The sequence below is a fragment of the Bos taurus genome, chromosome 16, assembly GCF_002263795.3.
Source record: "Bos taurus isolate L1 Dominette 01449 registration number 42190680 breed Hereford chromosome 16, ARS-UCD2.0, whole genome shotgun sequence".
Lineage (NCBI taxonomy): Eukaryota > Metazoa > Chordata > Mammalia > Artiodactyla > Bovidae > Bos > Bos taurus.
This window is the reverse complement of record NC_037343.1, coordinates 27134862-27159401: the sequence shown is the minus strand read 5'-3', so window position 1 is coordinate 27159401 and position 24540 is coordinate 27134862. Positions and strand designations below refer to the sequence as shown.

At 41.3% G+C, this 24540-nt stretch overlaps 2 protein-coding genes across 5 annotated transcripts in view; one reads left to right on the top strand and one right to left on the bottom strand.

The window, feature by feature from the left end:
- TP53BP2 (tumor protein p53 binding protein 2) overlaps window positions 1-19674 on the top strand; it is a 68690-nt gene extending 49016 nt beyond the window's left edge. For 3 of the 4 annotated variants that reach the window (XM_059875666.1, XM_024976681.2, XM_024976683.2), the window contains 9 exons: window positions 238-348; window positions 667-815; window positions 1680-2145; window positions 3703-4478; window positions 7461-7598; window positions 8290-8423; window positions 10915-11081; window positions 16045-16244; window positions 18757-19674. In XM_059875666.1, the coding sequence (XP_059731649.1) occupies window positions 238-348; window positions 667-815; window positions 1680-2145; window positions 3703-4478; window positions 7461-7598; window positions 8290-8423; window positions 10915-11081; window positions 16045-16244; window positions 18757-18798 (2183 nt within the window). In that variant the 3' untranslated portion in view covers window positions 18799-19674. The remainder of the gene's footprint in view (window positions 1-237; window positions 349-666; window positions 816-1679; window positions 2146-3702; window positions 4479-7460; window positions 7599-8289; window positions 8424-10914; window positions 11082-16044; window positions 16245-18756) is intronic. The other variant, XM_024976682.2, reaches the window with a different exon arrangement.
- Window positions 19675-21072: 1398 nt separating this feature from the next.
- CAPN2 (calpain 2) overlaps window positions 21073-24540 on the bottom strand; it is a 58323-nt gene continuing 54855 nt past the window's right edge. The window contains exons 19-21 of the mRNA NM_001103086.1: window positions 24106-24222; window positions 23788-23846; window positions 21073-22041 (exon numbers count right to left, since the gene is read on the bottom strand). Of these exons, the coding sequence (NP_001096556.1) occupies window positions 22018-22041; window positions 23788-23846; window positions 24106-24222 (200 nt within the window). The 3' untranslated portion in view covers window positions 21073-22017. The remainder of the gene's footprint in view (window positions 22042-23787; window positions 23847-24105; window positions 24223-24540) is intronic.

Sequence of the window (24540 nt, the reverse complement as noted above, 5' to 3'; positions counted from 1 at the left end):
CCTGGGTTTGATCCCTGGGTTTGGGAAGATCCCCTGGAGAAGGGAAAGGCTACGCACTCTAGTATTCTGGCCTGGAGAATTCCATGGACTATGTATGTATAGTCCACGGGGTCGCAAAGGGTCAGGTACAACTGAGCGACTTTCACTTTCACGGGATTAAATGTCTTAGCAGCAAAAGGAACCTTTAAAAATCTCCTTAGCATCCCGGGTTATTGCAGCTACTTTTCTGTGTTCTAGGCTCTAAAATCCATCTCCTTGGCCCTGATTGGACTCCTCCGAATGCAGATCTTTTCTCTAGCCAAGCCTCTGCCTCTGTGTCTAAAAGCTCTGGGAATGTTCCAGACCAAGGTGAGGTTTACTTGTGCTGTTCCTGAGTATCCTCTTTTGGCTGTCTGAGGGCTCTAAGTATTCTTTTTTAGATTGCTACTTTCTAGTGTGTTAAAACCAGGGACCGTGTTAATTTCTAGAACATCTTCCTTTAGCAGGGGAATTAAGGTACTAGCATTGTAGTGTGGGGTTATTCCTTAATCGACTTAATTTAAAAATAGAGCATTTAATGACTATAGGATTTCAAAGAGATTGTGGAGAGAGTAACGTGAATAAGAAATTTTTATCACAAGCAGTTTGATTATTAGAATGATTTTTTTTTTTTTCTGTCGTCTTCAGTGGATGATGGAGAGGTTCCGTTGAGGGAGAAGGAGAAGAAAGTGCGTCCCTTTTCAATGTTCGACACCGTGGACCAGTCTGCCGCCCCACCTGCCTTCGGTACCCTGAGGAAGAACCAGAGCAGTGAAGACATTTTGCGGGATGCTCAGGTATGTGAGGATGTCCCAGTTTTAACATTTAATAGTAATTCTTTGTGCATTTTTCAAAAGAGAAAGTATTAATGTGAGGGAGAATAAAGAAAATCTGGAAGATTAGAAAATATAACTGCATTCTGTTATTTTCAGTTCTGTTACTTAAGTGTGTTTGTGGTCTCCCATCATACAGGAGGAAAATCTGGAAGATTAGAAAATATAACTGCATTCTGTTATTTTCAGTTCTGTTACTTAAGTGTGTTTGTGGTCTCCCATCATACAGGAGGAGCATGACTGACTGGCTTGTGGGTATTATTTTGTGCGACTCTCTAAAAAATACAAGTGCATTAAAGAACATCATGTTCACACTGCTTAGTTACATTGTCTCTTCAAAATTTGGGGTTAAGGCAGTATCAAGCAATTTGACGGTAAATCTTCCATAACTGTTAGAATCCCAGCCTTTGACAACCAGACTGTGGCTGTGTGATCCAGTTAGGAGTTTTTTTTTTTTTTCTTTTCTTTTTACAACACGGCCCAGATTGCATGAAGTTCCATTGAACAGGAATGGTTTTCAGTTATTGGTGCCATCTGTGAATATGTAAAATGGCAATTAAAAGGTTTTCAAGTGGACACTTAAACCGTTGCCCCAGTAGGAAGGGGTAACTTGGAGGAAGTCGTACCGGGTATAGGAATTGTATTGCATTACTGAAGGTCCTTTTACATGTGATTAAACTCAGAGATTTAAAACTTTTTAATGACCTTTCAATGTAGAGCTAATCTTTTCAGTCTATATTTGACACTTGTAAAACTTAGGTTATCTAGAACATTCCATGTACCCAGTTACACAGTATTTTAACTGGATATGTGTGTGTATATTTACAGGCTGCAAATAAAAATGTGGCTAAGGTACCACCTCCTGTCCCATCAAAACCAAAACAGATAAATTTGCCTTATTTCGGACAAACTAACCAGTCACCATCCGACATGAAGCCAGATGGAACTGCTCCGCAGTTGTCAGCAGCTGTTGCATCCATGGGAGGTAAACCCAAACCCACCGTGCAGCAGCAGAGGGGCCTACTGGCCCCCGGCGGGCCTTCAGTGGGCCCAGCAGACCAGACCCTTCCTCCAGGTTCTAAGCAAGAGAGTCCCCCTGCTGCCGCTGTCCGACCCTTCACGCCTCAGCCTTCCAAGGACGCCCTCCTTCCACCCTTCAGAAAACCCCAGACGGTGGCTGCCAGCTCCATATACTCCATGTACACACAGCACCAGGCTCCCGGGAAGAACTTCCAACAGGCCGTGCAGAGCGCGCTGACCAAGCCCCATCCCCGAGCGCCCCACTTTCCAAGCGGTAAGATTCTGGGTCTCATCTTCACCTGCGTGGATGTGTTTCTGTCCTTCACTGGAGCTGCCCTCTCTCTGTAAACAGGACGGTGACTTGTACCTGCTTTGACTGATGCTTTTGTCCTAAGAGTTTTATTTCAGTATGGCTTCTGTTCTGCATAGGGCTTCCCTGGTGGCTCAGATGGTACAGAATCTGCCTGCAAAGCAGGAGACCCTGGGTTTGATCCCTGGGTTGGGAAGATCCCCTGGAGAAGGGAATGGCTACCCACTCCAGTATTCTGGCCTGGAGAATCCCCATGGACAGGGGAGCCTGGTGGGTTACAGTCCATGGGATCGCAAAGAATCAGACACAACTGAGCGACTGACTTCACTTTCACTTTTTTCCTGTTCTACATGGAGAGTTTAAAGGAGTTTGTGCTAAATGCCAGCTGTTGTGGTAGCTGAAAATGATAGGTAGATAAAATATGAGTAAAATGAAATAAATGAATGAAATAGATAAGTAAAACCTGTAGGGATGACATCACCTCCTGTGTTAAATTTCCCACGTGTTTATTTCCTGTTCACGGACAAGCCCCTTGGTGAGGGGGGAAGAGTGCCTGTGGGTAATTACCGTGCAGAAGGCTGTGTCTTCCCTCGAGGTCTGACCAGACATTCTTGGGGCATAGAGGATTGGACAGCTGCCTCTGTGAATGGCTTTTTTTTTTTTTTTAATGCTCTCTACTATATTTTAAGTTGTTCTAATGAGGACACAGCTACTACTTATATATAAAACATCAAAAGATTACTTTGTGTTAAATGTACATGGTCTGGTCATTTGTTGGGTCCTTTTTAAGAGTCATTACTTTACGGGACTAGAATACAATTCAATAAGTTTTAAATGAATGAAAAGGCTTTCTAGTTATGAAATAAGCATGTAGCTGTGGCCCCAGATGTCATGGAACTAATTACACAGCAGAGAATTTGTATGCATACTTCATCTTTCTCTTTTCATGAGTCTTTGGTGTGAACTGCTCATATAATAATTTGGGAATTAGATAATGGTGATAGAATGTCTAAGGGGACTAGTTTTGGTAAATATAGGTGGTTATTAATAATTTTGTGAGCCAGATGATTTCTCACATTGACTTACTTTTGAAAACTAAAAGATGGGATCACGCATGTTTAGTTTTAATTTGGACACATGAAAGGATTACCAGTTTTCATTGATTCTAAATCTTTTTCACAGTTTGACATTTTATTTATTTATGTATTTCACATTTAAACAATTTAAATGTGGATGCTATGTAAGTGATTTCTTACAACTGTACTTGGCAGCGTTTTCTTATTGATACGTAAAATAATGGGCCTGTTTACAATCAGTGAGGGTTTTGATTTAACCTATATGTATTATGCAGTGGTGGAAACCTTGCTCTGTTTATTATTTTTAAAAATTAGTTGTATTGAAGGGTATTTATGTAATAACTATGAAATTAAAAGAGGCTTTAATTATTGTTACTTCTGTCTGTTATTTGCTAGTTTTGTTTAATATTAATCAAGGCCTTTTTTCCCCCCCAATTCCAATTAGTGTATGGGAAGCCTGTGATTGCTGCTGCTCAGAACCAACAGCAGCTCCCAGAGAACGTTTATTCCAATAACCAGGGCAAATCTGGCAGCCCAGAACCCGAAACAGAGCCTGTTTCTTCAGTTCAGGAGACCCACGAAAATGAAAGGATTCCTCGGCCGCTCAGCCCGACCAAATTACTGCCTTTCCTTTCTAATCCTTACCGAAACCAGAGTGATGCCGACCTGGAAGCCCTACGAAAGAAACTGTCGAACGCCCCACGGCCGTTAAAGAAACGCAGCTCTATTACAGAACCCGAGGGTCCTAATGGGCCGAATATTCAGAAACTTCTGTATCAGAGGACCACCATCGCCGCCATGGAGACCATTTCTGTCCCAGCCTACCCATCCAAGTCTGCTTCTGGGACTGCCAGCCCGGAAAGCCCGCTGGAGATTCAGAATCCATATTTGCCTGTGGAGCCAGAGAAGGAGGTGGTCCCTCTGGTTCCTGAGCCGGCGTCCCCGGAGGAGGCCGGGAGCGCCAGTACAGAGAGCAATGACGCTCCAGCTCCTTCTACAGGCCTCGAGTATGTGCCTGAAGGAGTCCCAGACAGCAGCCCGAATTTCCAGAACAGCGTGGAAGAACCAAACCCAGAGGCTCCCCCTCTGCTGGAAGTGTACCTGGAGGAGTACCCCCCCTACCCACCCCCGCCATACCCATCTGGGGAACCAGAAGGCCCGGGAGAAGACTCTGTGAGCTTGCGTCCACCTGAGATCACCGGGCAAGTTTCTCTGCCTCCTGTAAGTAAAACCTTTCATCGCAGAAAGCTTTTATCTTGTCACAGCCTTCTCGGTGGCTGATGGTCACAACTCAGCAAAACACCAGCGAGTACTTAGGCCATTCACAAATGAAGATCTGTGTTTAAACTGCTGATTATAACAAATGTCTTCCACAGCTTCCCTTTTATTTTGCAATTCTCTTGGCACAGAGTGGGTCTTACAAATGTTATCAAAATGCAGTATATTCAGTATCATGAACATTTTCACTTTTTAGGAAGACCCCCTTTCTTTATGGAGGAAACAAAAGTTTTGTTCTTAGACCTATAAATACCACGTCTGCTGTTTCTTCTGTAGCTGGTGTTGCATGCATATTAGGGAAGCAACACTGGGAATGAAAAGACTGCATTTGGAACTTTTGATCATTAGTTTAGCTCTGTGAAATAAGGCAGATGGTTTAACTTCTTGTTGACATCACTCTTTCAAATTTTACTTTTGAAAGCATTGAAATTTATTTTCAGATTTTTCAGTGTCATATTTAGATGGAACCTCAAACTTCTGACATCGATAAAATTGTAATGGTTCTGGAAGAATTGGGTTCTGCTTGAATTGGGGTGTAGGAGAGAGTGGGGTATACAATCTTTAGCCTCATCCTCACCTTCGGCCTGGTTTGAAGTCTCCGGGTATCATAGTGATCCCTTAGGTTTCCTTGTGCTCTGACATTAAGTTATTCTGTTTCAGCAATTGTAATTGGTCTGTTCATATTTTCTATTTCTTCCTGGTTCAGCCTTGGAAGATCGTACCTTTCTAAGAATTTGTCCATTTCTTCCAGGTTGTCCATATTATTGGCATGAATTGTTTGTAGTAGTCTCTTAAGGTCCTTGGTACTTCTGTGGTGTCCGTGGTAACTTCCGTCTTTCGTTTCTAATTCTATTGATTTGCACCCTCTCCCTTTTTTCTGGATGAGTCTGGCTAAAGGTTTATCAATTTTACCTTTTCGAAGAACCAGCTTTTGGTTTCATTCACTGTTTCTGTTGTTTCTTTTGTCTCTATTTCATTAGTTTCTCCTCTAATCTTTGTGATTCCTTCTGCTGACATAGGGTTTTCTTTGTTCTTCTTTCTCTAGTTGCATTAAATATAAGATTAGGTTGTTTATTTGAGGTTTTTCTTGTTTCCTGGGGTAAGTGTGTAAAGCTCCCTCTTAGATCTGCTTTTGCGCATCCCATACATTTTAGATGACATGAAGCTATTCTAAAGCTTTGTATGTTTTGACTTGGGCATGTCTCCCAGACTCCTTCCAAATATTAAGCTTTTCTTTGGGAGTTTATTATGCCTCTTTGAAGTAGTGAGAAGATCAAAACCTGAGAATGTCTTTAAAGTCGGTTTTTTCAGAGTTTAATGTGAAGTCAATTTTATTTCAGTAGGAATGCAAGCTATCAATTTTTAAAACCTGGGCAAAGCAACATAGTATATTATAAGGATTTCTAAAAAACCGCTCTAGGTACTTTCCTGGCGATCCAGTGGTTAAGACGCCTTGCTTCCATACAAGAGGCATGGGTTTTTGATCAAGGTGTTGGGGAACTAGGGTCCCACATGCCACGTGGCTAAAAAATTTTAAATAAATAAATATTGCTAAAGCTTCTTTTTTTTAAGTGCTTTATACATTTGATCCCTTATTACATCTTTAGATGTGGTAGTATTCAAAAATAATGATTATCCAAAGTAGCTTTAGCTACTAGTTTACAGTCAACATTTGTTTAAAAGTTTTAGACAGTGAACATTGAATTGTAAGGGGAAATGTTTTAAAATAGAACTTAAAACTTTTTTTTTTTTTAAACAAATTCGTGCTTCTAAGTTCTGAGGCATGATTCTCTTAGTGTTAAGCAAGATTCTGTCATTCTCTTCCTAGGAAAGTGATTTATCAAGTTTTTCCTTCTTAGCTCGTGTAAAGTAGGAGCCTCTATTTTGTACTTTTGTTTGAAAGTGGATATGACTGTATTATTTATGAGTTGTATTATCGCTGCCATGTAATATTTACATTTCTTTTTTTTCAAGAGACAGCATTTTAGCCATTGCACATTTGTGAAATATATTGATTGCCACTTAATGTTTTTCAAAACTCAGTAGTTTCCATACCTGAAATAAAAGAAAGAAGTGTGGTATATCATACCCTAGGAAATGTTTCTACTCTGTTGGTTGTGTTTAAGAAACCTACCTTAGGGAGAATGTTAGGTCTGGTTGCCTAATTTTTTTAAGCCTGATGTATTAAAATGTAGAGAGGACTTGATTAATTTATTCACATATCTTGGAATACAGTTAAATTTTCAAATATAAAATAGTGATAGCATTTTAAGACTGGTAGGATTCTTCCCTGGTTTATCTAAGTCAGACTGATATTTATATTTTTCCTTACAATATACTTTCCCCTCCAACCCCACAAGAGGCTTTATGTTGTGAAATGATTAAAAGAAAGTGTTTTGAAGAAGCCTGATTACTCGGATTTGATTCCGTCTCTGACTGATGTTTACAGGCTGTGTGCCTCAATTTCCTTATCTGTAAAACAGGATAATAGAGTTTTCCTGAAGAATAAAAGAATAATCATTCAATACATGTCAGCTATCAGAATTTAGAGTTTGTGCTCTTGCTCAGGTTAATCATGTGGGGTTTGTTCTACTATATTAGGTAATTTAAAGACCAGTCTTGGCTAATTTTGATCCTTGACAAATAATCCAATCTGCTTTACAGATTTTACTCTTAGCCCAGTGTTACCCAAATGTGATTTCACTAAGTTTTAAAGAGTTAAGTTCTTTCCACTCTGTTATATGCATATATAAATATTAAGCTATGTATTATGATTTATATACTTTCTAATATAATGTTACACTTTAATAAAATGTGCTAAATATATATATTTTAAAGTTCTTTTTACTAACTCAGCTGAGATGTTATTCCTCTCCTTTTTGTTGTTTTGTGGTCTCCTAAATCTTCCCTGTGTTTCTTCTGCAGGGCAAAAGGACAAACTTGCGTAAAACTGGTTCCGAGCGGATTGCACATGGAATGAGGGTGAAATTCAACCCTCTCGCTTTGCTTCTAGATTCCTCTTTGGAGGGAGAATTTGACCTTGTACAGAGAATTATTTATGAGGTATGATTGAATTAGTTAATTTCATAAATATGACCTTGTATTTTGTTTTAAAGCTCTGATCAGAAAGCTACTGTAATTGACGTTGTTTTCTCTTTTGGGAGTTGGGTTTGTTGAGAGGAACTTTTGAGCATGCTCCACAACCAGCTTCTCTGTTTTAAGAGTGTGGCTGTAACAGTTTCAATAATGTGGACGTTCAGTTTTCTCTGGGGTTACTTTGCTTTCCCAGGGAGATCATGACCCTCCTTTAAAAATTGTTCATGTATGGATTTGTACTCTGCAGTGGTTTCAATTGTGGTCCCTACTTTTCAGAAGCCTGCTATTTAAAATATTTTTAGTTTGACCTTTCTTCCTCTTTATGGCAAATGTGACTTCTGCTTAGACACTAATTTGTGGTGGGAGGTTGGAGGATAAATAAACAAAAATGACTGTAAGGTTATAGTTTCTGGGACTTTTTCAGTTTTTAAAAAACCTTTTTATAGTGAGTGCCTACTTAATGTCTATCTTGCTTCTAGAACTGTTCTTGGTACAGTTTTTTTGGCTTCTGTAGGTTTTAATTATGATTTTCTTAAAAAAAAAAAAATTACTACAAGAGTTTCTTTCAGTTCTCTTAATCCTAAAGAGCCAGCTAATGTTTGATCATTTGGGCAACAAGAAATTTGAGTAACAGTCGCCCTTCTTATTGACGTTATAGGTTGATGACCCAAGCCTGCCTAATGATGAAGGTATTACAGCTCTTCACAACGCTGTGTGTGCAGGTCACACTGAAATTGTGAAATTCCTGGTGCAGTTTGGTGTAAATGTCAATGCTGCTGACAGTGATGGATGGTAAGACTTTCTTTTAAACTCCATTCTGGCTTCCGTTGTATCTGCTGTGTAGGCAGCAGAGGAACGGTGTTGTAGGTGCTTCTGGAGGGCAAAGAAGTATGTCAGTGCGTGTCCTCACGCTATTTATAATCTAAAAGGGGAGACGTGGGAGACACTTTCAAGGAATTAATATGTCCTCGTGTTAACAGTCCTCTCACTCCCATTCTGGAAGCAGATGGAGTTTTAGAAGTTTAGTAGTTAACTAATAAAAACAAGAAATGTCCCAAGGTGGTATACAGTTCACTGGCATGTTTCTGCAGATCTGAGAAATGCTGATTTAAGCAGGTTCCTTCCACCTCCCTGAAACTACCATATGTCTCTTAAGAGGGAGCGTATTGAATAATTTATAACCTTTCCCAAATATTTTTGACTGTGGAATCCATTTTTCATGGAACATTTTGTGGAACTGGTTTGTGGATAATCTCAGGAGATACTATTGCAAATGATGAATATTATTGTTTATAAGATAATACATTATTATTATCTAATAATGTCAAAGGCCCAAATAAGTTACTGTTACTCCTGATAACTGTAGTTACCAGGATAACTGAATGGATACTAAATTTTGTATTTAATTTTTTGAAAAAATAAAATTTTAAATTATGATATGCTTTTTTTGTGGGGAAAATACCAAAAATCTACTTCTTTCTATATGGGAAATTTTTTTAAGTTGTAAATCACACCATGGTTACTCAAGTATTTTAATTTTATAGGCTGTTTTTTCTCTTGATATGGAAATAATTGTGATATAAAATATACATGTATACACATAAATTGCAGACACCCATATGCATGGGTCCTCCTCACTTGGCTGTGACTTGTTTACTGTGACTGTCTCCTTCTTGTTAAACATTTAGACTGTTGTTCCAACTTTTTGTTTTGTTATAAATGATACTCTGAGAAGCATTTTGGTTGCAGTTTTAAAAAATTAATATGTATAAAATATGAGCCGAATATGGAAACATGCAAAAATAGAGAAATGAGGAAAACAAGCCATGTGCACCCCACCATCAGTATTTTAATATACTTCCTTCAAGCTCATGTATGAATGTGTGTGTATATATAGCTTTTTATGTCTCTCTTTTTGTTTTTTTAGTTTAGCTCTCAGTGGAGTTTTGTTTTTTTTAATTGAGATATAGTTGAGTTACAATACTATATTAGTTTCAGGTGTATAGCATAGGGATTCAAAGGTTTTATAGATTATACTCGGCTTAGTTATTTTTAAAATATTGCCTCTATTTCCTGTGCTGTAGTGTATTTATTTTATACATAGTAGTTTGTCTGTCTGAGTCCCTTATCCCTGTCTTGCTGTCTTCCTTGCTGCACTCTCCTCACTGGTAACCGCTAGTTGGTTCTCTGTATCTGTGAGTCTCCATGTTTTTTTGTATTCATTTGTTTGTTTTATTTTTTAGATTCTGCATATAAGTGGTAACATGTAGTATTTGTCTTTTTTATGCCTACTTTTTTAGTTTAACTTTATGCCATAAGCAAAACAAATTCTTAAGGTGTCATAATGCCTTTGTTTTCCTAATATTGGGAGTTTAGATTATGTATAATTGTTCACTATTAAAAAAGCCATGCAGTTCAAAAATCTACAGTAATAGTCACCAAACTATTGAACTCAGTGTTTGGGATGGGTGATAGGAAATAAATTTCTATTCTGAAAGACCCAAAGGGAATAAAATGACGAGGGGAGGAGAAGAGGGTAAAGAAGTGAATTCTCATGTACTTCAGGGCCTGATTACTGTCCTCAAGCCTGTCTTCTGAGTTTGAGCAGTGGTCCTGACTCTTCCACCTTTACTATGAATCTGGAGTCATTTATAATACATTACAAAACATTTGAGATGCTAGGGAAGATTCTCTGTCATGGTATTCATAAGTGTCTGCTCACCATAGATTGAGATGTGTATTTTACAGTCATTTTTTCTGATCCAGATTGAATTGGCATTTTTTTTTTCCCAATTAAGTTTCAGTAAGGATTTTAAGTGTTGGATGAAGGGAGTTATTTAGGTGCAATTTAGTTCCTTCAAAAGGGATCTTTAAAGGTGCATGTTTTGAGAAAAGGCCTGTTATTTAAAGAATTATAACCTCCACTGTGGCAGGAATAATTAGACTGGATGCTCCAGAGCGTGGAACTAAATACATTTTATCCTGCTTTAGATGATCAGACCCTTCCATGTCCTTTCACTCCTGTGCTTGATTCCTCTCACCTGCTGGGCTGCCCTGGCCCTGGTGTAGTCCAGCACCCTGACATTTACCTTCGTGGCTCTGTAATTCTCAGATGGGCTCAGATATCTGTGTTTAACTGATTTTCAAAAATCGGTGTGAAAGGTTTTCGGGAGGGGCTTGGTAGATGACAGACTTGAGAACTGTCTTTTCAGATACTCTGTCATAGCAATTGTCATTCAGTTTGGGAAGCCGTCTCTAGCCCTTGCTGTGTCCTTCTCCACAGGACCCCGCTGCACTGCGCTGCCTCCTGTAACAACGTCCAGGTGTGTAAGTTCTTGGTGGAGTCAGGAGCCGCTGTGTTTGCCATGACCTACAGTGATATGCAGACGGCTGCCGATAAGTGCGAGGAGATGGAAGAAGGCTACACCCAGTGCTCGCAATTTCTGTATGGTATGGAGCAACTAGATACACCTGTATTGATTACTGCATTCGTGTATCCTGTATCTCTAGGGTGTCATTTGATAAGTGTTCTTATTATTTGGGGGTTCCCTGATAGCTCAGTTGGTAAGGAATCCGCCTGCAATGCAGGAGACCCTGGTTTGATTCCTGGGTTAGGAAAATCTGCTGGAGAAGGGATAGGCTACCCACTTCAGTATTCTTGGCCTTCCCTTGTGGCTCAGCTGGTAAAGAATCCATCTGCAATGCGGGAAACCTGGGTTTGATCCCTGGGTTGGGAAGATCCCCTGGAGAAGGGAAAGGCTACCCGCTCCAGTATTCTGGCCTGGAGAATTCCGTGGACTATGTAGTCCATGGTGTCGCAGAGTCAGACACGACTGAACGACTTTCACTTATTATTTGGGAAAGCATTTTGTGTTGGTACATTGTCCTAGGCATTGAAAATAGGGCAGCCTTGATCTCAAATGTGAATGCAGCTTTTGTGTGTGTGTGTGTGTGTGTGTGTCTAGAAGCAGCTATTGTCCGGGACATCTTTACCAACAAAAGACAGTGATGCAGCATTGCATCTAGCAGGATTAATAGCTTTTGACCATCAAAAGATCCTCTAGTAAGACCTCAGTACTTGGCAAATGATGCTGTATCTTGCTGTAGCTTTGCGCATAAGTACACAGAACTCTCCTCCCCGCTTCTAAGATGAGCAAGAGAAATGCATTGTTGGAATAAGAATCCAACTGATTCAAGTTTTCCTGCTAAATCAGACTTGTCACAAAGTAGATCACATGTACTTCAGAGCTAATTTTTTTACTCTTTTGTTCTCTTATTTTTGCGTTTATTATTCTAGTGGATAATACCATCAGTGCTGTACCCAGAGAAAAATGGACTTGAGGTTTTAGATGGATAGATGTTGGTTGGCATTGTTATTTACAGGGAAAAGTTTTTTTTATTTACAAATCTTAGAAGTTGAGGTTAGTATTTGTTTTTAGACTGGCTTGAGAGGAAGGGAGAAGCGATAAAGCGAGAGACAAATGAGGCAGCGGGTCCCAGGACCCCAAACCACTCAGGCATCAGACATGGGAAGATGCCCAAGGTGAAACGTCTTCTCTCGCTGTGCTTGGGGTGTGACTAGGCCTGTTTTCAGGCTCTAGGAGAGAAGGGAGAGAGTCAGAGGAAGAACCACAGACTGTAGATTCTCTTCTTTATCTCTCAGCTCTTAGTTTTTATTGTTGATATTATGATCATTTACTGTTTGTGTTCTGAACTCTAGATCGAAGAATAATTTTGATGTATTACTGTATTTAAAAATCAGTGTTATGTAATATGTGTTTTGTTTTGTTAAAAACATATATTGAAAAAATATAGCTCATATTGGTGATTGAGCTATATTTAAGTAAGGAATGTGATTTTTTAAAACATTTAAGGACATTTGACCAGAAATTTTAAAAATTTGTGAAATGTATCGTGGTTGTTCAAGCTGGTTTTAGAAAAGGCAAAGGAACCAGAGATCAAAGTGCCAACATCCACTGGATCATGGAAAAAGCAAGAGAGTTCCAGAAAAGCATCTATTTCTGCTTTATTGACTATGCCAAAGCCTTTGACTGTGTGGATCACAATAAACTGTGGAAAATTCTGAAAGAGATGGGAATACCAGACCACCTGATCTGCCTCTTGAGAAATTTGTATGCAGGTCAGGAAGCAACAGTTAGAACTGGACATGGAACAATAGACTGGTTCCAAATAGAAAAAGGAGTTCGTCAAGGCTGTATATTGTCACCCTGTTTATTTAACTTATATGCAGAGTACATCATGAGAAACGCAGGACTGGAAGAAACACAAGCTGGAATCAAGATTGCCGGGAGAAATATCAATAACCTCAGATATGCAGATGACACCACCCTTATGGCAGAAAATGAAGAGGAACTCAAAAGCCTCTTGATGAAAGTGAAAGTGGAGAGTAAAAAAGCTGGCTTAAAGCTCAACATTCAGAAAATGAAGATCATGGCATCCAGTCCCATCACTTCATGGGAAATAGATGGGGAAACAGTGGAAACAGTGTTAGACTTTATTTTTCTGGGCTCCAAAATCACCGCAGATGGTGACTGCAGCCATGAAATTAAAAGACGCTTACTCCTTGGAAGGAAAGTTATGACCAACCTAGATAGCATATTGAAAAGCAGAGACATTACTTTGCCAACAAAGGTCCGTCTAGTCAAGGCTATGGTTTTTTCTGTGGTCATGTATGGATGTGAGAGTTGGACTGTGAAGAAGGCTGAGTGCCGAAGAATTGATGCTTTTGAACTGTGGTGTTGGAGAAGACTCTTGAGAGTCCTTGGACTGCAAGGAGATCCAACCAGTCCATTCTGAAGGAGATCAGCCCTGGGATTTCTTTGGAAGGAATGATGCTAAAGCTGAAACTCCAGTACTTTGGCCACCTCATGTGAAGAGTTGACTCATTGGAAAAGACTCTGATGCTGGGAGGGATTGGGGGCAAGAGGAGAAGGGGACGACAGAGGATGAGATGGCTGGATGGCATCACTGACTTGATGGATGTGAGTCTGAGTGAACTCCGGGAGTTGGTGATGGACAGGGAGGTCTGGTGTGCTGCGATTCATGGGGTCGCAAAGAGTCGGACACCACTGAGCGACTGATCTGATCTGATCGTGGATACTGAGAGCATTTCTGATATGTAGTTTAAATACTGATGCTACTAGACTGAACACAGTGAAGCATCCAGGTATCCAGCCTGGGAAACAGAGGCTGAGTGCTCTCAGCCATCAGTTGGGCCCCTCCTGACATAGCCCCTCTCACATCTTTGGTGACTGCCCCCTGGAATTGATAACAATAGTTTTATCACCTCTGTATGACTCCTACAACTAATATTGTTTATCTTCCCGTTTTTGACCTTTACATAGAATAAACCATACTAGTGATGCCCTGGCTTCTTTTTTCATCCACTGTGGCTTTTGAGAGTCATTGGTGGTGTTGCCTGTAGCTGACGTTTCTTTTCACTGTGCTGCTGTTCCATTTTGGGACTCTCCCACAAGCTATATTTCCATTTTACTTTGGGTGGACATTGGGTTGTTTTCCCGCTTCATGCCTCCCTCCGTCCCTCTCTCTTGCTTGCTTCCTTCCTTCCGCCCTGGTGACCATTTTTGTCCTCGTCTCCCAGTGTCCCTAGAACTAGCTGCCAGGTCACAGGGAGGCCTGTCAAGCAGAGTGTTCCTTCTGCTCCGTGTTCTCTTTAACCTTCAGTGGGTTTGGAATCCTATCCCACTGTGGCTTTAGTTTGCATTTCCCAAATTACAGTGAGGGTGGAGCAAGTTTTTAGGCCCTCAGGAACTGTTTAAAACAGTAATTTGTAACTCTTAGTTTAATAAACAATGAGAAATTGTCTTTCACGTCTAATGATTTCCTGGAATTGAGACTCGAGTTGTTATTTCGAGTGCATCATTCCATCCCAAACAGATAACAAATCTGGCCAGCTTTAAAATTTAGTGGAATCATGGTTGTATCAAGTCTTATTGTCCTTGTGAATCTCCCATATTTTGCATGTCTTATATAAGCAGGAAAGTTGGAGATTCACTTGTCCCCATGAGTAGAAACCTGACCCTCTAGATAGGCAGAGCCTTCTTTTGGAAAAGAATGATTTAATTTCTAGTTTTGCCCAGAGTGAGAGACAGGCAGCGTGTGCTGCTGCATTAACTGACACAAGAAAAATAGGTTTATAATCAATAACTTAGGTTCACGTAAGTTGAAAGACCTGACTATTTTCATAAGCAAGCAGATACTTTCCTGGCTTTTCTAAAAAAGTGAAAATAATAATGAAGTCTGCCTTGCTCAGGAGATTGTTGTCTAATTCCTCTTCCCCTTCCCCTGTGTTGCCTGCCTGTTGATGATTGCGACTCCTTATTAGCATCACCTTAGAGGATGCTGCTGCTGCTGCTAAGTTGCTTCAGTCGTGTCCAACTCTGTGCGACCCCATAGACGGCAGCCAACCAGGCTCCCCTGTCCCTGGGATTCTCCAGGCAAGAACACTGGAGTGGGTTGCCATTTCCTTCTCCAATGCATGAAAGTTAAAAGTGAAAGTGAAGTCGCTCAGTCGTGTCTGACTCTTCGAGACTCCATGGATTGCAGCCTTCCAGGCTCCTCCGTCCATGGGATTTTCCAGGCAAGAGTACTGGAGTGGGGTGCCATTGCCTTCTCCGACCTTAGAGGATAGGGAGGTATAAATGGAGAAAGATGAAACCTACAGTCCTAGTTCATCTGCAAATCTGGTGTTAACTCTGGTAAAAAGTGAGCATTTGGGGATTTTTTTTTTTCCTTCCCCCAGTTTGTGGACTTCAGTGACTTTTAGAATTCTGATTCAAGTTGACTATACATAGACTTTTATATCCTAATACCTGTCCCTATATCTGCATTCTAACATTTTATATATATTTTTCTTCCATCTTTCCTTATTTGGAAATTAATAGAAACCACTTTAACAGGCACAACATTCTGATCTTTTTTCTCTGCCTGCTTTAAGTTTTAGGTAGAGAACAAAAATGATCCCAGAGTTCCTTGGTCATTACACTTAGTCTGCTAAAATTTGACAGATGTCTCATCCACTTTTTTAATATTCTAGACTTGAACAGTTGTTTTTTTCATTCCTGGGTTTGTAATTTTTTTTGTATTCTGAGTGAGAGTAGTTTTGAGAGCTGCTTATAAAGTGTTGGTTAATTTTAGAGCTCGTTTAAAGCTAATAGCATACATTAACTTGTCTTTTATATGTTGCTTCTACCCTGCTGGTGTTCCTCTCCTTCCCCAGCCCCGGGAAGTTTATTTATTGAATGTTTAATGTAGTAGCTTCTCCCATTCCAGCAGGTCCCCATTACTTCTCATTTAGTTTCATGGAGCTGCAGGTTCTGAGCGTGGTATCCTCTGAGTTACTTACTCTGTGCTGTATCTTACATGATTTTAGGAGTTCAGGAGAAAATGGGCATAATGAATAAAGGGATCATTTACGCACTTTGGGACTATGAACCTCAGAATGATGACGAGCTGCCCATGAAAGAAGGAGACTGCATGACAATTGTGCGCAGGGAAGACGAAGATGAGATTGAATGGTGGTGGGCCCGCCTGAATGACAAGGAAGGATATGTTCCACGCAATTTGCTGGGAGTAAGTGAATGATGTCTTTATGTGTGTCAGAGAGGGGCTTGGGGAAAATGGCTGTGTATTGTAGGTTCAGTGCAGCCTGCTGCCCTTTGTTAATGAGAAGTGGAATTTAACATTTTGTCTTAAATTTAGATCCAGAACCTCATTTCCAGTGATTCCTATTATGATCAATAGCATATTTACAGGTTTACCAGCCCCCAGAAGTCTGGGGTTCTGTCTTCATTTATAAATACAGTGAAGATAATTGGACAATATGATGGAAATTGAGCTTATGAAATTTGAAATACATTTTGGATTTAAGTCGGGATTTGTGAATCTGCTAGAGAGTTTGAACAGGGCACCAGAGGCAAGATTCTTTGTTCTTGCTCTACTGTTGAATTTTGTTTCATATAAACCAAGAAAGTAATCAAATCACACCAGCACATATAAACCCATAACATATCTATATTAGTCTGAAGGGGCTGCTCTCTTTGGGCAGACATTCTGGGGGTATTTTCAGGGAAAGGCTAGTATAGTTGGACGGAGTCTAATGTACAGCAAATGGGAGATATTTTTATTGTATTTTCATCATTTGTCAGGCCAGCATGGTCTGTGCCTGCAGAGTGCTTCTGCTCAGCTTGAGGTCCTAAACCAGGGAGCACTGGGAGTGTCCCTCTGCCCGGGCATTACTCTCTGGGGAGATGGCTAAAATGACTCCAGTGTTGGGATCTGGAGCTTGGATTCTGGCCCATGTCTCCTCATTCTGACTCAGTCTTCTCCTTTGTTGTTTGATGTACAGTATAAATGACTTCATACATCTTGACTCCCTCATAGCTCAGTTGGTAAAGAATCCGCCTACAATGCAGGAGACCCTGGTTTGATTCCTGGGTTGGGAAGATCTGCTGGAGAAGGGATAGGCTACCCACTCCAGTATTCTTGGGCTTCCCTTGTGGCTCAGCTGGTAAAGAATCTGCCTATAATGTGGGAGACCTGGAAGATCCCCTGGAGAAGGGAAAGGCTACACACTCCAGTATTCTGGCCTGGAGAATTCCATGGACTGTATAGTCCATGGGGTTGCAAAGAGTAGGACACGACTGAGTGACCTTCACTTTCACTTTCATCTTGATGCCTGTCTTCCTGGGAGCAAAATTTATTATTATTAAACATTTGGGGTTTGGATAATATTTATTCATCTGATCGTAATGAACATGGAAAAAAACCAAAACAAGCCATGGAGCCCTTCAAAAAAGCTTTTCAAATTAACACACAAAAGTAGAAATATAGAGATGCTTCTCTTTCAAGCCCTCCTGTTTGCTTCTACAAAAACTTTAGCGCCAGAGAAGCATAATCTCTTACATGCAGCCATTTTCCTTCTTTAATGAACACCAAGAGGAAATATGTACTTTTACTTCTTATAGTTTCTTGGGGAAAGCTCTGCCCCTTAGAAGTAGTTGATTATTTGGGTCTTACTTTAATTTTCTAACAGAGAGGTCCAGTGGTTACTGAAACGTGGGGAGAATGATTCGTTCCCAAGTGTGGAAGCACTTGGTCAGAGATCAAGCTCTCCTCCTGAGGATGGCTTTCAAAGATTCTGAAATCAGTGGACTGGATTGAAGATTTTCATTTTAATCCAACATTTAAATATTCTTAGTCCTTTGGAAATCTTTCCTGGGTACATGTGGCCTCTACACAACTTCTTTGGGTTTCTCTTGAAGTTTTTTTGAAAAGGAAATTGCCTAAATGTTGAATTTTTAGTCAGAGGCTCACATACAAGTTTTGAAGACTGTATTGGCCAAGTATCTTTCCTCACAGAGAGAAGCAGTCCTTGATATAACATTGATCCCTCAGTTAACTTTTCAGTTTTGGCTTGAAGTCCGACTCGATTGTCTTTTTCTTCCCCCTTTGTCTGGAGGAGGAGAAGGAGGGAGGAAGGGTTGGTTTTGTTTGCCAGTTGAATGACTAGTCTGACTTGCTCTTGGCTTCATGAACACTCTCCTTCCCAGCTCTTGTTATGGAAAAGCACGAGATCCTAAAACAAAAAATCCCCACTATCCTCCCTGAAATCTGTAGACTTTTAGTCTGTGGCATTTCGTTCATGACGGTCTCCAGTCCCATGACACCATGTGACGTCCATTACGCATAAAGTTCAAAGAGATTTTTCCACTCCTTACCTTTTCCCTCAGAACAGAAGTTCTCCGTGTTGGAGTTACAGCGTATTGCAAGTCGTTTCTTCCAGTGCTTTGTGGTCCTCGTTGGACTTGATTTGCAGTTCAGTAGGCTGCGTAGAGGAAGTTAATGCTCTGAGCCATCCCACATTTTATATCACTGCACCAGGAGTGTTCCTGTTGAGGGAACCCCTATGACAACAAGAGTTACTCAGCTACTCTGGTTGCTTCACATGGCAGAGAGTCCTTTCTTTGGTTTAACTTCTCTCCTGTGACATCAACATCCCACTCCCCCCCGCCCCCATACTTTCCTGAAGGTGTTATACTCCCATGTCGTGCATATGTAAATATTTTAAAACTTCTTTTAACAGCTATACCCAAGAATTAAACCAAGACAAAGGAGCTTGGCCTGAAACTTTGCAGATGTTTAGTTCATGAAGAATTCATCTCTGTTACCACTAAGAAGAAACAGTATGATCGTTTGCGGCAGAAATTTCTCAAGACTGATTTTAATGACAGAGTAACTTGAAAGCCATGAAGAAGGAGCTCTGGAAGCAGATGAAGGCTTGGAGCAGCCACTGTTGGCGAAGGATGCTCAGCTCGCTGGAGCAGAGCTTGGCAGGAAGCTGATGCGCTGTGCTGGGCAAGGTGCCCTGTGTTGTACTCCGAAAGATCCATGGTGACAATCCTGTTCTCTGCAAGAAATGGGACCACTTACTGGACTACTGCGAGGTCGGCTCCTTGGCCTGCTTCCGGTGGTGTGTTTCAGCGCCTGCCACACCCCTGTCCTCCCACCAGGACCAGTGCCACCACAGTGCCATCTGATTGTCCCCCAGAACAGCAGGCCCGCGGGGGACTTGCATGGAGGCTCAAAGGCGCCGCAGACTGTGTCTTGTCTGTGAAGAACTGTTTGATGGTTGTCAGTGAGCAATAACCTGATGGTATGATTCCTCGTAGCACCGTATCTTTGAAATATTGAAACCACACTACACTACAGGTAGATTTAGATTCTTGTTTTTAGGCTGAGATTTGAATCTATATTTATTGTCTTTTGTATCTCAGAAATTAGAGACTTGCTATAGACTTAACTCATGATATTTGTCAAGATCATAGTTGACTTTAAAAATAATTGTAATAAAATTAAACTTTTTGACTCTAAGCTTTTTACTGGCTTTAGTTTTTTATGTCATTAACAGCTGTGTTTCAAGTTCCTAAGTCATTGGAATATCATACTCTGCTGAAAAATAATATTTCTTTACCAGCCATGTGATTAAATATTTCTTTGCTCAGTTTTGCAATTTGTGATTTTTGTGGTGGTCTTTGATATAGAGTTAAGACTTTTTATAAAAGATCTTAGAGGCCATGGTGATAGAAGCTTGTACCTTTACCTAGAGCTTCTGACAGGCTGTTTGTGTCCTCATTTTATTTCAGAGGCTTCATATGGTTATATACACTGAGTTACAGGATGTAAAGTTAATGTAGCCCCAGCCTGCACATTAATATGTTACCAAGTTTGTGAATTGTTGGGGACCTCATTTTGCTTAGTAAAACTGTTTCATTTATTAGAAGATACAGGTGAGAAAACGAGTGGTCACGTTTCCTTAGACATTTTTACGAGTAGTAGATTCTAGCAAGAAAGGAAGGTAGACAGCAGAACATACTGTGCCTTTCAGACTAATAGTGAGTAGAGAAAACATGGACGAAATGTCAGAGGACCTGTGTGGTAGACAAAATTCTGAAGATGCCCCGCCAGTCCCCCATATTCTTGTTCTGTTGTGTTGTGGACTGAATATTTGTGTCCCCCTAAAATTCATGTCGACACCCTAATCCCCAGTGTGATAGTATTTGGAGGTGGGGCCTTTGGGAGGTGATTAGGTTTACATGAGGGTGGGGCTGCATGAACTTAGTGTCCTGATAAGAGGAAAAGTCTAGTATAATCTGTGAGGATACCCCAAGAAGGCTGCCATTCTCACCTGACACTGAATCTGCTGGCACCTTGGTTTTGGATGTCCCAGCCTCCAGAACCATGAGAAATAGATGTCGTTTAAGCTACACAGCCTGTGGTATTTTTTTACAGCAGCCTGAGACACCTGGTTATTTAATCAAGCACTAATCTAGGTACTGCCAAGAGGGTTTTTCAGATTTAAATTTCCTAATCAACTGACCTGACAATAGGGAGATTATCCTGGATTATCTCAGGTGGGCCCAAATGTGGTCATAGGATTTGACTTTGGGAAGTAAGTGGTGATCATCAAAAGAGGTCAGGCCAGTAGCCAGCGAATGCCGTTTACCACTTTCCTAGTCATCTTTCCTAGTCATATTTCCCGTCCACCATTCCTTAAGGATCCCCAGCAGTTGACCAGGGCTTTAGTTGCATGCCTTTCCGGATCTCTCTTACTCCCTCCACCAAAGGACACTCAGTGGCAGGCACACCCCAAAACTGCCGGTATCTCTTCAGGAGACCAAGAAGCAGCAGACATTGGAGCTAACTTTAGGGTCAATTATCAGAGCTTCTGAATTGGATTTTTACAAAGTTTTACAGTTCCACGAAATGGTAGATGAGCAGGCCCCTCCTCCCAATACAGGCAGTTTCAGAGGGAGGGAGCACGCCTTGCTGGAGTGGGGTGGGCTGTGACTGGGGGTGCTCACTGCTGCGCCTCTCCAGGAAGAACAGCACCCACGTGGGATTGCCTGAGCGACTCTTTATTGAACAGTACACTTGGAAGAAGATAAGGCAACAAGGCAGTATTTGTATAATGTCATTAGCATTTTCCCCAAGTTAAAGCCAGGAAACAAGCTTGGGTGGTTTCCCTGGGGGTTTCTATGAGACGTTCCCCCCAGTCCATGCATGGATGCTAGTGGGGAAGTTGGGGAAGATTTGAGGCGGGCGGCAAACAGCTGTGCTGTCTTCCATCACAGTGGGCTTGTAGACAGATGCCCAGTTTGGGTCAGTGCTTCAGCTGAGCCAGAGTAGCATCCTTTTGGTATCATAACACTCAGTGTGTTAAGACCAGATGTGCTCCAGCACTTGAGTTAAGACATGCTGGTTAACCAATCAATGTTATATAAAATCTGTCTCTTAACCCAGTGACTGAGATGTGCTTCTCACCTGGCCTCTTGAGATGCCTTCATGATGCATCATGTTTTCCCATTATACCCAAGGGCAATAAGGAATCCCTGGACAGCTGTTTGGTAGATGTCATAGCTGCATTTTTAAACTTGAAGTTGCTTTAACTATTGCTGGCAAGGACGTTGTGTCCTTTGAGGTTGACTGAATGTTCAATTAAGCTCAGCTGTTAAACACCTCCCTGCAGTTTTTCCTGATTTAATATTGCTCTAAACAGGAAAGTGTGTAAAAGTAAAAAGTATATACTATATACAGATGGAAGATTTTTCTCTAAGTTTGTCAAGGGTTTAAGTGACTTGCATTTAGTATGATTATATGCAAATCTTTTACTTGGATATCTGAAAGTTCTGCTTTCTCAAGTCGACAATATCATTTTCAGCTCTAATCATCAGTTTAAGTAAATGTTCCCATAATTTCAAGATCTAGATAAAAAGTTTCTCCGTGGAAGCTTAGTCCTCAGCTGATTTTCTTTCATGAGACATCTTCAGGCAGATTGGTTATCACTTCAAAGTACTGAAAAAGACAGCCACTGTGAGGAAAGGAAGAAAAAAAAAAATCAGGGATCACTTTTTAAACTCAAAGGGTGTAGATTATTTTGAAAGATTGCCTGTTTTACCAGAAAAGCTGATTAAGGCTTAAGATGTGACTGCACTAACTCACATTTCTTTCTACCTGATTTCTAGAGTCTAGCTTTTTACAGGGCAGTGAAAAGTGGTTATTTGAATCAGGTGGTCACGAATCGAATTACAAGGTTGACTGAAACGATGACACTTGGACACTTGAATTAGCATTTCCACCTCTGTGCCTCAGAGTGTCACAGCAGAGGTTAGCTTAGGGTGTGGATAAACCCTTAAACTAGTGGTTTCCAACCTTAGTTCTATATTGGAGGAATCTGGGAACTTTACACCAGATTCTAATGAAATTAAGTCTGGAATGGGCCTGGACATTGGGACTTTTTGAAGTTTCCCAGGTCTAGCCTGCAGGCAAGGTTGACCATCATGGCAAACCAAAGGGGAGATCTTCCTGCTGTTACCACCTTAGCCAAAAACAAAAAAGACTGGGGAACTCCAGGGACCTGTAAGAGGAAAGGCTAAGAAAGGATGGAAAGCCAGTGGGTAAGATGCTTCCTAGAGGAAATGGGGATGGTGGTGTGAGTAGGCTGGTCATAGGGAACAGTGGCAGCCGGGGAGGAATAGATTTCCATTGAGAATGATAAAGGGGGCTACAGTTGCAAACTTCACACGTGGCATGTTTGGCCCCAACTGGAATGCCTCTACCTTAACTGCAGTCTCAGGGGAGGGTTATTTCCTGAGCTACATGAGTTTCAAGCAAATTAGTTCTTTGGAACCAGCTAAAATGTATCTGCAGTTGGCTCATGTTACTTTAAAATGCATAATAGCAGACTGAAAGAGTCATTTAGTTTCTGGGTTCCTCCAGAGTTCTAAATTTAAGGAAAGAAGTGACAGTCCCTCATCCCCCGACCCCACCCCCTGTCCTTGACACTCTGCTCCTCTCTGGCCCATGGGATCCGGTCATCCCCACTCAGCACTGGTCATGCCACCCCACCCTCTGTAGGTAGCCCTGTTCCAAGCTCAGCTCCCCCTCAGACAGAGGAAAAGCAGGCTGGGGCCCTGTGAGGATGAAAGTAACCCCAGTGACCTCCTTTGAAGTGAGTACGTCACTCACTTTGTCGTCTTTGGATGACAAGAGAACATTTTGTGCTTTGCTTTCTGTGGAACTGGAGTACCAACTGAATTTGGATTGGTGATCATTTTATAGGTGGCTGTCACTGGGGTTCCAGACCATATGAACACAATTATTACATATGGCACGCTTAGTCACTATTGTTAGTTTTACTTCAAGGGCAGAGGAAATGGAGAAAAGTAATTTGCTCACAAAGTCCTTTTAAGCAAAACTAAGAATGATGGCTCTTCCTAACACCCACTTAACTTTCAGCCAAAGGACTTCTTTGCATAAGCACCTTCTCCCATGCATGCTAATTAGCAGGTCATTTTTCTAAGAGGCCTTCTGCAGCCACCCTCTCCTTATTCTAACTTTGTGCTATTCTCAGGGCAAAGTTCTTGGGAGGAGGAGCCACATGTATTTCTTGGATTGGAGAATCAATAGGTAGTTGGGAACAACCAAACAGAAGTGCAGTTTGGGATCTCATAACCATTTATAGCCTGTCACTAACAGACCAAAAGCTTCAGGCTTCTGTCGCCCCGGTAACAGCCCTTCTCCCCTAGGAGTCTGGGCTGGGAGGCTGCTGACTTACAGAGATAAGGTCAAGCTGGATCATTCCAGTATTCTCGGGGTCCAGCTGCTTAAATATCCCTGTGGAGGAAGAAAGAGGATGTCACATAAATGAGTGAACTGAAACAAAGATCACATTATCCTCTTCCCCAGACTGGCAGCCGATTTCATCGAATGTCACAGCTATGATTTCTTCCCACTATCCCCAGATTAAAGAAGGAGTTTCATTCCCAGCTGAACAGACTCGTCTCTGGCTCAGGTTGTTTCACCCATGAAGAAAAGTAGGCTGCTTTCCTGCCGAGAGAACTGAAATGGGTCTTTTCCCCCAATGGGCACTTACTGAACAGTGTCTCCAGTCGAATCAAACACCGGACAAAATTGTCAAAATCGATGATGAGGTCGTCATCTGCAAACCGGGCGACAATCACTTGGTGGAGCTGACAGGGCATCTTGAAACCTGAAGTTAAATGAACAAGCAAACTGATGGCGAGGTGTTCGATTGCACCCGTGGGCTCTGTGCATGGGCTGTGGACCTGGCGGGGCGGTTTAGATGACAGTTGTCTTTGCTTTGGTCCCCCTGGTTGCTCTGCTGTGAGATTTTTTTTTGCAAACCTAGTGCCTCTGGCGTTGCTGGATGGATGTGGCAGAAACTGTTCATGCTAAACCAATATTAATTCTCCCTTTTTCCATAGTAGTAGAATTTTTTTTTTTTTTTTAATTTGGCTGTGCTGCGTCTTAGCTGCAGCACACGGGATCTTTGTTGCCACATGCAGGA